The 14,797-nt window shown below is 46.3% G+C and overlaps 1 protein-coding gene across 6 annotated transcripts in view; it reads left to right on the top strand.

Moving 5' to 3' along the window:
* COL26A1 (collagen type XXVI alpha 1 chain) overlaps nt 1–14,797 on the top strand; it is a 181,391-nt gene that overhangs the window by 126,129 nt on the left and 40,465 nt on the right. For all 6 annotated transcript variants that reach the window (XM_027664461.1, XM_027664462.1, XM_027664460.1 and 3 more), the window contains one exon: nt 13,630–13,691. In XM_027664461.1, the coding sequence (XP_027520262.1) occupies nt 13,630–13,691 (62 nt within the window). The remainder of the gene's footprint in view (nt 1–13,629; nt 13,692–14,797) is intronic.

Genomic DNA, 14,797 nt, shown 5'->3' with positions numbered 1-14,797 from the left:
GCAGCTTTTGTGGAAGATGAGAACTGTGGCAGCTCTGAAGCCCCACAAACGCTGAGCACACGAGTTACTCCCAAGGGCTGGTTGGGAAAGCAGTGGTGTGCAGGAGCATGAAGAGCTCTCACTGCTCTGCCTTTCTGCTCTCCTTGCTGAACACACACTCAGCAGAAAAATCAGTGTCCCATAGCCCAGAAGCTCCTGTGAAGCCTCAGATTAGGACAAGCCCTGGTCTTTCTGCTCCACCCTCTGTGGGGATGCACTTCATGCTCTAGCTGCAGTTCCTCTCTGTGTGCTCTGCTCATGGATGCCACAGAACATGCCACAGATTCCTCATTATCCATGGCTGTCCAGTGTGGAATTGGCCACTGGTCCCAGGCAGAGCTGGAGGAGTGAGCAGGAGCCAGAGGAGGCAGCCTGGGCAGGATCTGCCTCAAATCTGCAGTGCTGCATCCCTTGGGTGGGACCCTGAAGCTGAAGATGACCAACACCTATTCCCAGTGCTCACTAGGGAGGGCTTTTGGAGTGTGTAACAACTTCCTTGGAATTCTTCGTTCTTATTGTATCAGGAAAAAAAAAAGAATGTCTGAATAGAGAAGTTGATCCCAGTCCTTCTGGGAGGGAAGGGTCCTTCAGTCCTTGTTCCTATCCTCATTCTCTGCCATGATTTGGGATGCTGTTGCTTACTCCTCTCTGTTCCTTGGGCATGTCCTGGCACACAAATGCATTTCTTAGCACACTGACCCTTGTGTTGCAAGTGCCATGCAGAGGAACTGATGACATGTCCAAAGACACTTGGGAAAGTATTGTGTCAGCAGGAATTACATCTTAAATTTTCTCCAGTGCTAATTATTGGTCCTGCCACAGGCCAGTCTTAGTTCTGGATTGACTTTTTAAAGTGGTGATTTGTTTCCTTGGTCTGTCTCCACCTTTGTGCTTCAGTTTCTCCCTTGGTGGTTGTGCCCTTTTCAACATCTGCCCTGTTTGGTGTTCACAGAGAGCACGAATAGTCCTGCCCCTGCACATCACAGCCCTCTGAGGAGACAGATATTAAATTATTTTAAAATGTGGTTTCCTCCATTGTGCCCTTTCATGCACTTTTAAGGTTTCATGCAGGCAAAATCTAGCTGATGCTTTTATTGTTCTGCTAACCTGACAGTGGGGTTAGAGCACAGAACTGGGTATTTCTGCTGATTATGATGGGTGTTTAAGATAATCAGAGGGATGGAGCACCTCTTTTATGAGAACAGGAGCTGGGGTTTTTCAGCCTGGAGAAGAGAAGACTCTGAGGAGACCTCATTGTGGCCTTCCACAATGAGAGGGACTGATAGTAACAGGACAAGGGGCAATGGTTTTAAACTCAAAGAGGGCAGGTTTACATTAGATGTTAGGAAGAAATTCTTTACCTGGTGGGTGGTGAGGCCCTGGCACAGGTTGCCCAGAGAATCTGTGGCTGACCCATCCCTGGAAGTGTCCAAGGCCATGTTGGATGCAACCTGGTCTAGTAGAAGGTGTCCCTGCCCATGGCAGGGGGGCTGAAACTGGATATTCTTTAAGTTCCCTTCCAGCATAAACCATTCTGTCATTCTATGATTTATAGGCTGGTTGGTTTTAGAGGGTTTTTTTGACTGTGCAAGGAGTTCTCCTTATTGGCAATCTGGCCTGGGATTCCTCTAGCGATCTGATGTTTGAGGGTTTCCTTCTATGGTTTGCTCTTAGCCATTCAGCTTCCAAATGATATGCTGATTTTTAGGCTGTTAGCTAAACTCTTTGGAACTGTGGGGCAGGAAGGCAGAGACTTATTGCTTGTATTTGATTAGGGGCTTTTTCTACACCTTGGTAATCTGCATCCCAATACCTTGGGAATGCCACTCCAGGCATCTGGCCCACTGCCCCAGCAGGTAATCCAGTGTTATGTTTACTGCTGGAAGGCTTTCAGAAGTGTGAGTTGCTGCTGTATTTCTAGAAGGGGCAGGAAGAGCTGTCTGTTTTCTCTAACACTGTGGTGTTCCTCGTGGGCTCATAAGCACTGTGGCACAGAGAGATCTGCAGATGCTTCTGGCCACACTCAGGCACTTCCAGCCCTTCCCAAGGTGGGTGTCTCTGGCTGGTGTTTGCTATTGGCTGTTTCTGAGGCTTCAGCCCATCAAAAACTTTAGTTTCAGGGAGTGAAGTGGAATTTGAACTATCTGAATATAGTCCTTTGTGTCAAATCAAATGATTTGTTAAAGTGAGGCCAGATTTGTGGGGAGAATCAATCTTTTTTATTAGATCAACTGATGTGGAAAAAGCAGACAAACTTTCAGGCATAATAACCCTTCTCCTGGCCTGTGTTTGTATTGCAAGAATGAAGGGACCTGTCTGCCAGGGGAGACTGTGCTTTAGGATATGCATTGACTCTGTTCCTCAGCAGTCTCTGTCTGAACACAGACATGGGTGGCATTTTTGGGTATGCTTGTACACTTCTTGGGGTAGAAAACTTTGTCTCCCTCTGTGCTTGGACACTAGATGTTCCTACAGAACAAATAATGGGCTCTGCTCTGCAGCTGACTCATTGTGTGAGTCTGGGGCTGATTATGGATTCCCTCTGTGCCTCAATTTCCATCTGTAAAATGTCACAGATGCCCACCATTCATAAATCGCTTTCAGATTTCCAGATGAGGTGCTGTGTAAGTGTAGAATAGCATTAGTTTATGCATATTGTGCTAGAGGATAATATAAAACACATGCAGCAGAAGAGCCTCACAGATGTCTCTCTTTCAACTGCAAAAGGCAAGGCCCCGGCTGATGATTTAGCACAGCACTAATTGGACTAAAATAGGAGATTGCTTTTGTACTGATGCAATTGTCACCATTAAAGTCCTCATTTACCAACAGTTTCTGGAGATAGCCCAGTTATTTCCTATTGAGGAGAACTGTAAGGCCTTGAGTTTCAAAGCAGAGCGATTTACAGCAAACACCAACGTTTTTCCAGCATCCCCCACATGCTGTTCCTCACCCTCTGGAAGGGGACTGGGCCATGCTTTACTTTGAATGTGCTTGGCCTCCAGCTGCACTTAGCACTTCTTTGCTGGCACATCCTAATCTCAAAGCAGAGGCATTTCAGTCATTCCCAGTGCCACTCCTGGGTGTTGCACACACAGGAATCCCCTTTATCGATAAGAAAAGCTGTTCCCGGGGCTGCAAGCGAGTGAGTGCCTGGCAGCTGTTCAGCATTAAGTCAATTCTCAAAGTTTAAAGGATTTGTGGGCTGTGATGGTTTGGGTTCAGGTAATTAACTCCGGAGAAGTGCTTGAGAGTGTCTTGCAGACACATTTCACAGAGAAAGATGAACTTAAACAGTTAAGAGCTTTGATTTGATGAAGTGCCCTCGAGTTTCTGTATTGTGCTGTTGGGGCTAAACTCTCAGTGGTTATGAAACCTGGGAGCTCTTTGACTGCAGAAGAGTTATGGTTGTTCCTTCCAGTTGCAATCTGGCCCTGTGCTTGTTCTGAAGTGCCAAAATCGTTGCTGTTGCCAGCAGTGTCACGTGGCAGCAGCGACTGTGCACCAAGCCTCTAAAGCTGTCCTCGAGCTGTGTCATTTTAAAGCCCTGGTTGGAGCTTATTTGCCAGTGTATTGTTGCCTGGTGCTCAGAAGTGATGTTGAGCTGTCGTGGTGTGGGGTTGGAGGGGATGAAGGTGTCCCTGGGGATCTCCAGTTCCTTCTTGGTGTGTATTGCAGGGGAATTGCGCCATTCTGGGTTTGTCCATTTTGGACTCACCGGCTGCTCTCCCCGTTCCTCACCAGTGCTCAGAGGGAGGGTCAAAATTCATTGTCAAATCCTCCACAGCTGGAAGAGTAACATAATATTGAGGCTGAGTGCGTGGGGTGACAGGCATGGAGAGAGCAGGTTGGCTGACACCCAGCCTTACCCAATGCTTGCCATGTTCCAGGAGAAATCTCTCCTGATGCTGGGCCTTCATTCATGGGGCTAAACTTGCCATTTAAGGCTATTTTTAAGAGAGTTTCAAGGTGGAGGCAGCTAGAACCTCAAAATGAAGCTCCTCAGAGTGCCACCAGCACTTAGGGGACACTTACACTGTGATGCTCATTCTTGTGTCGATATCACAACTCAGAGGAAGCACAAACAGGTAAATAAGGGCTTGATCCCATCAGAAAGTAAACAGATCCCTAGGTCTGGGAAGCATTTAGTGAGTTTTGTGTTAAAATAACAGGGTGTGGGAATCCTGGAAAACATTTTCAGTGTGAATATCCTCTGATTTTTCGATCTAAAATGAGTTGGAGGTGTAACTATTTCAAGGAGTGAAAAATCTGAAGCTGAAACATGCCTGGCTAACCCCACGCAGATATTTTCTTTAATAATTTTTCTTCCCCCAGTAGTTAACTAGGAAACAACAACAAAACAAACCCAAACAAACAGTCCTTTGCACAGCCTTGTGCTCCCCACTGATCTGATCCAAGAGTTACCTTGTTCTTCACGTTATGGGGACCAGATGATGTGAGGGATTTGCTGGGTCCCCTGACAGCCAAGTGTCCCTGAGTGTCTCTGAGAACAAAATCACAGCTGCAGAGAGAGTGGAAGGGACTCCTCTTCCTGTTGCTCAATAAGGACCATTGCAGAGCTCAGGGGGATTTAGATAAAGGCCAGCAAAGGGTAATGAGCAGCATTCCTGCATCCTTGAGCCCTTTCAGTGCAGCTCCCAAGTGCTGAGTGATGGTCATTAGCCTTGTGCAGGGCTGGGGGGGGGGCCTGCAGAGCCCCAGGGAGGAGGGAAGTGTGGGAGAATGGACAAACCACGGTGGGATAAACCTGAAGCTGAAATGTTGACATGGGAAACCAAACCTTTACAAAAGTGCCCCTGGCAATAGTAGTGATAATAATTAACTGTAGAGAGCATGGGCAGATATAGTATTTTGATGTTCAGGGAGCCAAGTTCTGCTGAATTCAAACCATCCTTCTCAGTGGCTCAAACAACTGTTTTCCTTATTGGTATTTCAGCTAATTTTGTGTCATGGCTAAAGGAAACCAGTGGTAAAGGTTCTGGATGAGGAACAACTCAAGCTTGACTGAGCACCCCCAATGGCACATTTGTGGGTTACAGGGACTCAGTGCAGAGAGAGGTCCAAGCCTAGAGCTGCCCTGCAGCCTTGCAGGCAGAAGTAATAAAACTCCAAGCAGGGGTAGAATTTAAGGTCAGAAATCCAAACTGGAAACACGGTGCATATTTTCTGTACAATGGTTAACTTTGGATGCAGTTCACTAAGGAAACCTCGGTTGTCTGGCTCTGGAGTGTCTTTATGAAACACAAACTCCAGCTAAGCACACGTTGTTTGGCTCGAGACTGTGAGAGATTCTCTGACCTGTGATACACAGGTGCAGAACCAATATTGTGAGAGTCCCTCCAGGCTTCCCGGTGAGCCTGGACTGGAATGTTTCCTTTTGTCCTGTCTGCTTCCTTATTTCACGTTACACTACTCCATATTTTGACTGCATTTCCCCCCTAATTGCTTCTCCCAACAGGGAAAAGCAGTCTCTTTGTAAGGGATGTGAGACCATCTCAGCTCAAGATGAACTTTTGAGCATGGTGGAGTTCCCATGTGTTCCCCCACAGGGGTCAGGTCCCATGGAGTGTCTCTCCATGTCACAGATCAGGGACCAGGACAGAAATTAGTCTGAGTCAGTGATGGTGGGTATGAGATGCTGGATTTTGGCATAGTGAGGACTGGGCCAGCTCCTTCCCCTGTGGGCTCTGTGCCCTCAGCTTCCTTGGCAGGGAGACGTGGATCCCTCCTGTCAATTTGGGGCCTGTCTCGCTGTGAGAGGTTTGTAATACGTATTGTTCATACACTACTTATGTATCTTTATTTTCTGTCTTTTTATTTGCTTTGTCTGCTTTTCTGCCATGCACTGACACAGTGATGAATCAGGGGAGGGTTTTCTGGTGCCATATCAAAAGTCCTGAGCACCCACAGTACTGCCAGCAGCCCTTGGAGCACCATGTTCAGCAGCTCCATAGTCAGCAAGGCTTTAGCAAACTCAAGTCTTTATTATTGTGTAACTTCAGTCTTTGGGCTACATTAGTAAAATGTCCTTGGTGTTTCTAAAAATAAAGGTAATACATTTCTAGCCAGACATGTTGCATCAAAATCCAGCTCTTCTCTACTAAACTTTCCTCTGGCAGATAAAGATGCACTGACCATGGATCTCACCACTGATGGTTGCCTGTGAATAAATGATGGTGATCTAATTCCATGTGCAGAGGCCTCACCAGCAGAAGGGCTGTGAAAGAACACAAATCCTGAGAGCAATTGTGGATAAAATTAGGGAGTGGCGTGGGACACTGCATGTGTGAAATTTTAAATAAAACAATGTGAGCGATGTGAGCTGTTTAAGAATAGACCTGGGTGAATAATGGAGGTTTTTTGGGTTTGTTTGCCAAATCAAAACAATTGGAAAGAAAAATGATTTGGGAGAATCTGAGATGGAAATTTTTGAGGTTTTGACACAATGTAATAACTAAAATATGGGTTTGAGTCAACTGAAATCGTTTCATTTGACCAAACTAAACCATTTAGTTTTACTTAGGACTAGTTTCACTGAGGACTATTTAATTATTCATCTCATTTTTAATTTAACTGAGATTTGAAATAAATGCTATTTCATAACTTAAGATTGAAACATGTCATTCAGAAAGTATGAACAATCATTTAAGAAAAAAAACCCTGGAGAGAATATTGCAAAAATTTAGAAAATTGGACACTTTTTTTTTCACTTGAGACAATGCACTGAATTTTATGTAGCTTCTCGAATGGGAGTTGGTATCCAAAAGTGCATTTTGTGGTAAACTTCCTTTTCACTCAGTTTTGCTGAGGTTTTTTCTTACAGACATTTCAAAATCACAGAATATCATGATAATGAAAAAATATTTATTGCTTATTCAGGGGGAAAAAAAGCCTTTTCCTGTTTAACAAGGTAGAAGAAAGTAGACACAAAAGTGAAGTATGAACACTTTACAAGCGGAAAAGGATCAGATAGCAGTTCTCATAAGAAAGGAAATTTGAGCTGCTTTTTAAAGATAGCCAGTAAAGTTAAGGGTAAGGGTTGTTACAATAGAGATATAAGAGAGATTATAAATGGGGGAATTTTGGCAGTGATTGGGGTCTCCTTGCAAAGATGGTGAATTATCTGGAATGAAGATAAAAAGGCAAAAATATTCTGTAGGTGTTCTGTTTCATATTGATAGGCAACCTAATAACTCACAATTTCCAGGTGAAAATAAAACTTCCCAGCCCGCGAAATCCTGATGTGAAAACTATGGGAAAGTACAAGCCCTTGTTGTCAATGAGACCATCTTTAAATGTCTCTGAGCCCCCAGTTCCTGATCTGTGAGGGGCTTCAATTCTGCTCCTGCTGAGGGGGGTTACTGTGGGACTCTGTCAGTGCTGCTCTTGAACTCAGGATTAGAGGAACTGCATTTTCTGAGGGAGCCTGTGGGTTTTGGTAGTTGTTTGGGACAGAAAGGGGGCAAGAAGGAAGGTGGTCCCTCTCCCTCCCTCCCTCCCTCCTTCCTTCCACACTTTCCCATGGATGAGACACAGCCTCACTCAGCAGAAGGGCACGTGCTCAAGGTGTGAGGTGAGGTTGTGGCCAGGTTGGAGCCTGCGATGTTTGCAGGTCAACCAGGACACAGAGTTCCCCTCTGGACACACAAAATGCAGGGTTGAGAATGGACCAGCAGCTCCTCTCTCGGTTGGATGCCTTGGCCAGTCCATCCCAGTGTCCCAGCTCTGACAGACCCTGCCCAGACCCTTCCCTCCCCTGTCTTTGCCAGAAGGTGAATATTTGCAATGCTCACAGCAAGTAAATATCATGGCAGTAAACAGAGTCTTCTTCATGATCCTACACTAAACAACACACTGAGAGCTTCTCCTTGCAGAGAAACAGATTCTGCTCCAGTTTACTGTGGCCAGGGTGGGTGGGAGCCCTTCCCTCCTGCAGCTCTCCAAACTTTTGATTCCCAAAACTTTGCTCCTCAGACCAGAGGCTACTGGGTGACACAAGTGTTCATCCTCTCCGTGGCTGCTGTCAGCCCTTTGCCTCTCACGTGCTCAAACCCCATTACAGAGCTACAGACACGACCGGTTCTAAACAACTCCAATTAATAAAGTCTATCTGGCCAACATCTGACTCTCATTAGAGGAAATGTGTTGAAAAAAACAGATCCCAGGTTGGCTGTGATTTATGGCTCGGGCCTGCTATCCTTCACAGGCACTGGCGAAAGCTTTTGCAAAGGGCCAGAACATAAACTACTTAAGGAAACTCAGTAACCATGTAAAAAGGCTGGAAGGGTCAGATCAGACAAATTAAAGAGAGGTGGAGATGCAGGCCCAGTCTGACTGTCCCCCACTGAGGGCCACCTAGGTAGGCACGGGAGATCTGTGTTCGTTTTTCTACTGTGGAATTTGACTTGAAATTCCTTCTGTGCCAGTGTCTGAAAGTGCCACTGCTTTTTTTTGTGGCTGAACTGTGAGCCTGTGTGTGGCAGTGCGGGGATGGAAGGATCAGTGGTCTGGTGGGTTCTCTCGAGAGTGTCCCAATGTAACATGTCTGGTGCGTGAGATCCCTGGTGCTCACTGAGTTGACAGTGGAAGCTGTACTTCCCACTTCCCTTGGGACTTTCCAGCTTCATCCTTTTCTCTTTGCAAAGAAACTTGGTTACCTGGGCTAATTTAGACTAATCCTCTTCCAGATTTGCTCAGAGACTACTCTGAACTTGTACTGGATAAACTGCTAAGAAAACCTGGTCTCCTGCTTGCTTTGGCAGACAAAATTTCCTTCAGACTGGACCTGCTTGAGTTGTGTGTCACTGATTTCTATGGCAATGCCCCCCAAACCATAACTGTGGTGGTGCACGAGCCCTGCTCTGGGCAGTGCTGACAGGGCACTTACTGGCACAGTGAGAGCTGTGGGGTTTCATGGAGCTGCTGTTGCATTCCCAGTGCTCCAAGGTGGGCTGTTGGCATGGCCATGAGGCAGCTCTGGTTTGCTCCCCCTGCCCTGGGGATAACCCAGTTTGTCCTCTTTGTGCGTTTCTGAGCAGTGCAATGGAGGTGGTGGACTTAATTAGAAGGAGAGAGAAGAGCTGCCAGGCGAGTTGTCTGACAAAAATCAAATATCTAATTTCTTTCTCTGTGTAAATGTTACATTTGGTCCTTTTTCATGCTCTGACCTCGGATCCTTTACATTAAACTAACAATGGATGAAAGGAAAGTGAGACTTGGAGGAGGAAAGTGTGTTGTTTAGAGTCTGAGCAGGTTGAAGCATGAGCTGCAAATGTGATTCTTATGTCCCCAAGCCTAACTCTGTGCTACGCCCCATTGCATTGCAAGGTTGAAGTTTCTTGTAATGGCAAAATACAGCCTTGAAAAAACTGGCTGCAAAGAATTTATTTGTTTAAACAAAGGCTTTGTGATTCCAGAATTCTCTCCCCTTTCATATGCTATAAACCACCTCCTCCGCCTCCCCTCTGAAACATGAATTTTGGAGTAATCCATCAAGAAAAAGAGAGACAGAGCCTTGATCCCTTGACTTCAGTTGAGCTGTGCAATTTATATCTACTGAGCATCTGGCTGTAGGGAAACCAAAAGCTCTTTTAATATTCTGCAGAGACTCTGGGTATACAAATGAGCGTGGGCTGTCAGAGCTGAGAAATGGGGCAGAGATGCCAAGAGGTTTCTTTGCTGTTTTGCACAAAACTGACCTACGACCCCATGGTGAAAGTTGGGCTGATTCCTTTTTTATTCCCCTCAGTGCTCCCACAGTGATAACTGTGCTGGACTCATCAGAGCCCCGTTGGTATGGAACTGTTATCACACCTTCCCTGTTGTTACGATTTGGGCGAGGAGTTTGGAGACTTGTGGGACTTTCTGCCTCAAGGAGCTGAAACATGCAACTGTTTAATCATGAAATTATGCAAAGCAGGGATGCCAAGTTAGCAAGGCACCTGAAGTCAGTCATTCACTGCTGTAGGTCACTTGTAGGAGTGTATCCAGAGTGGAAGCTGCAGGCAAAAGGACCCGATCCCAGCTGGCAAAGCTGCAGCTCCGGAGGCACTGGCTCAGCCTTTAACCAAAGATGGGGTCAAATGTGGCACCTTTTGGGTCAGGGGTCACTGCTGGCATGGGCTTCATGCCTGGTTATTTTCCAGCATGTGAAGTCTACCATATCTCTGCTACCTTGCACTTTTCCATCCCTCCAGTTGCATTGCAGCCAGAGGGGGGAAATGGGAAGGGAGAGGTGGCTCGGACAGTAACAGTGAGACGTGGTGGAGACAGACTGGGTGTCATGGGATATGCTGGTAACTGTCCCGTGTTCATTATCTCAATTATTTATCCTCCCTGCTGGAATATTTCTAAAACAAATCCTACCATGTGTTTTGAGGTTGGGATTCATAGAGTGAAATCACAACTCCTTTCTCAGAGTTTAGCTGGAAAAATACAAATCTGCCAACGAGGAATATAAGGGAAATAAACTGTGGTTCTGTGTAGCAACAAGTGATGGATTTCTGCAGATATGGAAAGCGTCTGCTCTGGAGTCCCAGGTCACAGAGTGTGTGCATTTGCCCCAGTGTTATATTTGTTCCATGAGGAGTAATGATGTGAGATTCTCAAGGTCGTTTTAATAACTCAGATTGCTTTCACCCTGATCAGAAAATTCAGCTTCACAGCCCCAGGCCTTGGATCCACCAGCCATCAGGATTAGACACTAAATACTTCAGTGCATCATAGCCAGGGAAGATATTTATTAGCCTGATTTGTCACCACCATTCTCAGGCTTTCTGCAAGGACAGATAATGATCCCAGACCTTGAAGCAGTCCCTGGTGAGTGAGCTCTGAATGTAGTTTCTGAAACTGCAGTCCTGGGCATTCATCTCTGTGTTTGAAAGCATCATTCATCTCTAGGTCAGCTAAATAACTGTCACAAGGATTTGTTGGCAGGATGTTTGCCTTAGTAAGAAGATCTTTGGCATTAGGACATCCACTTTCTGGATTATTTAAATGTCTTTTGGGTCCAGGCTAAGTACCCTGGGTGTGGATCTGGGTTTCCAGGCATTTCACAACAGAAAGGATCAGAGTTCAAATCCAGCTTGAACTTAAGTAGTTCTTTTTCTGACCTGGGCTGTGTTTTCTGTATGTTCTGACAGGCATCACTGACATGGAGATGATATTAGTACAAATCTTACATGCAGTGATGCTGCTGCTTTCTCCTCCCTTCTGTCATTTTGTTAATTTAAATCTAACTTTTTCTGCTGCAAATGCACCTTTGAGACACTCTTAGAGAGCAGAGAGAGCTGCTGGACTGGTGCTGTTCCTGCTCCCTGTCCAGCAGAGACAAGCAGAGTGTCTTTCCCCCTGGGAGCTGGTTGGTTCACCCCTGTGCAGAGGGGTAGTGCAAACCCCTTTTTATGAGCTGGACTCTCCAAAGGGAGCTTAAATGATCAATCCATCTCAAATTATGCACAGAGATGGTTTTCAGACAGCTCAAGTCAATCTCTCTAAACCTGTGGGAGTTATTAATATGTGCAAGCCAGCAGGAGGGAGAGTAGGGCTCCGTATTTTATTTGCTCTGTAACACATCTGGTACATCTTTTGGCTCCTGGGAGCAGTGGATTTATTCAGTCTTATCTTTCTGTGGGGATGAGCAAGATCAAAAGCCTGAAGCTGGTTACATGCAGAACGTAATTCCCTGTTTTGCACACCACAAACAGATCCAGACCAAACAAGCCTCACCCGTTTCCTTCCCTCTGGGACAGTGCACTTATGGCTCTTGTGTATTCATGGGCCAATTCAAGCCAAAAAGTATTGTCCAAGATCTATTGCAGGGAATAAAAATAAACAACTGTTGGGTAAAAGAAAGCCCTGTCAGTATTGACCTGTGAGGAAATCCCTCCATCTGAGTGTTCCTGAAGCATCAGATGCTTTGTCTGCAAAATGTTGTGTATTATGAGGTGGAAGCTCTATGTCTGGCTCCTTTGGGAAGCTGCACAGCTCCTCACAGAGGGCCAGTGAGAGAATTCCTTTGGAAGGTTTATGCAGTGGGTGATTGGTTGATGTTAGCACTCAAGCAATCTTCTTAGCCTGTAAATCACCAGGGTGGAAGAGCTGAGTTTCCTGACCCCCCAAACCGTGTGCTCAAATCTTTCCATGGCTGAGAGCCATTGGTAGGTGCCACGTGCTTCATAAACCCAGCAAGTGTCTGTGGGTGAAGACTGGAGGGATTCCTCAGAGCTCCTTGTGCAACAGGGGACAAAGCTGGATGGGGGGAACAGCTGAATCCAAGGGATGGGGTGATGTTTAGTCAAGCCAAAATCCACGTTCACCCATTCCTTGCCATAGGGAGGCACTGGACATGGCACCCTACATTGTTATAACCTCAGCCTGAGCTGTGCCTGAATGGTCTGTTATGGCTCAAGAATTACAGTTTTATGTTCCCAGCCCTATGGAAATTAAATTAAATTAAATATATCAGAATTAAATACTTCTATGGCCAGTCAATGAAAACCAGATCTGGCCCTTAGGGAGGACAAAACACACACAGAGATGTGTTTCTCTTCTGTGGGATGTGAGATGACAGTGATTCCTCACTTGAACATGGATGGTTTATTCTCTGAAGTACTTTATGCTGTCATGATAGGTGAGTGGTCCAGGCTGGAAAGCTTCTTTGAGGGCTGGGAATGGGCAGTTCCACAGGGCTGCAAAGTGCTGGGAAAGCACCTTGTTGATTAAATCTCAGTTCAGGGCTTTATCCTCCTTCACTCACTTTAACATTGAAGAGATGAAAACAGAGGCAAAGCAGCAGGCCTGCTGTTTAGATAAGGGATGTCCTTTGTGTTGAGCAATCATTTAACCTGCACTCAGAGCCCATTCTGGTAATGTTTGCTCTCACTGAGGCCTCCTGTCAGGACTCCTTTGGTGGCTGCTGCCTATCAGTTGCTTCCATGCAGCAAAGTGAGATGGAAACCACTTCATGCTGCAGCTCTGGGCTGCATCAGAGCCCTCGGGTCTGCCTTGGATCTTCTGGCTGTCACTGAGACAGATGATTTGTTGTGGGAGTGGTAACAGGTCCCAGGAGCCCAGGGATGGAGCAGGACTCCACACGGTTGGGCATTTTGTATGTTCCTTTCTTTCCTTGGTGTTTGAGCAGGACAATGCTATAGGAGAGGGTCCTAAATGGAGTGGTGGTGGTGCAGCCTGCCGTGCTGTGAGGTGGGAGCACATGGCACACCAGTGTGCCCCAGGGGCAGAACAAATGTCTCTGCTGATGACAGCAAGTCATGCTGTTTGGCACAGTGAAAAGTCTTAAATCTGATTTTTATTTCATCTGCCTTCTACCTATTGGGAACTTAATTTCCCTCTCTGCCCCACCAAACATCCCCAAACAAGGTTCATGTAACGTGGCTGTGGCTGTTGACCTGTGCAGTGAACTTGAATACTTATTTTTGCCCTATAACTGATCTTGACTCAATTTTCCATGTCCTTTGGATCAAAGGGATCAGGGTCTGCAGACTGAAGCTGTGGATTAAAATGCAAAGTCCATGGTAGTTTTACATCCCTCTGTTTTGTTTTCTCCAGAATGCATGAACTGCACGAGGCTGGCGGACATGACCGAGAGGCTGAACACGCTTGAGGCCAAGGTAAGGACCTGCCTTTATTCTGCTGTTTGGCAAAAATTTCCAAGAGTTTCTGGTGAAAAACAGGTTGAATTGGCAGCCCTGGAGAGATCAGGTGTCTGTTCTTCCACCCACAGTGAGGAACATGCTGTGGGGGTGGTTCTGCCCCAGGAAATGAGGCAGCACCGCTGTGCACGTGGGCATCACTCACCTCCAGCCTGGCTCCTGCCCCTTCCCATGGAGGTTTGAACAGTTTCTCCTTAGCCTGCTCTTCAAGTGTAATCCAGTCCTGCTTTTTCATCCCTTTCCTGAAAGATGGGAGGCTCTCATGCATGCTTTAGTGGAGACAAATGTTAAGGGGAGACCTTCACGTTGTGGGTTTTTTTCTGCAAATCATTTTAATTTCTACCTACTGGGATTCAGATAAATTGTTCCAGTCAGGCAACAAAGCAGCTGAGTCAGCATTCCCCTTTGATCTGTGGTCCCTCCTGTGACAGCCCACTCCTGGCTGTTAGTTATCGTGCTTTGGTCCTTGTAAGGCATTTGCTGCTGTTATTATTCATTAACTGATGCTTATCAATGACATAAAAGAATTTGGGGAGAAACCTTTGAGGAGGGAGGTGGTGGTTGTATGGTGTTTTTGAGGCCAGTGCATGATATTATGGTAATGTGGGAATTGTTTGTGCTGAAGTGAAGTGAGCAATGTTGTCTGGAACTTCATCAAAGCCTTCACGGTTATATTTCATTACAGGAAAATGAAGGGGTGGGGGGAATGAAATTCTGGGGAGCAGAATTATTGGAGTGAAAACAACTGGTGTAGTGCAGAGGACAAAGGTGAGCTGGATTGTTTTCTGAGCAGCAGGAGCTGCAGGTGGGTGTCCTTTGGCAGGGGGGAGAGAGGGGCTGGGGACTGACCTCTGCGTGTGCAGTCCCGAATCCAAGTGAGACATGGGACTGGCTTCAGAGACACGTAAATCAGCCCTCCCCTGCTCAGCCTGTGGCCAGCTGTACCTTTCTTCACTTTCCAGGGTTTTCTGTGTCTGGCTCTCTGGAAAATGACAACCAAAGTCTGTCCTGACATCAGCGCGCCCACACCGAGCCGGCTCAGGCTGCTCTGCATTTGTGTCTGT

The sequence above is a fragment of the Corapipo altera genome, unplaced genomic scaffold (assembly GCF_003945725.1).
Source record: "Corapipo altera isolate COAL_440 unplaced genomic scaffold, ASM394572v1 181b, whole genome shotgun sequence".
Taxonomy (NCBI): Eukaryota; Metazoa; Chordata; class Aves; order Passeriformes; family Pipridae; genus Corapipo; species Corapipo altera.
This window is presented reverse-complemented; position numbering and strand designations above follow the sequence as displayed.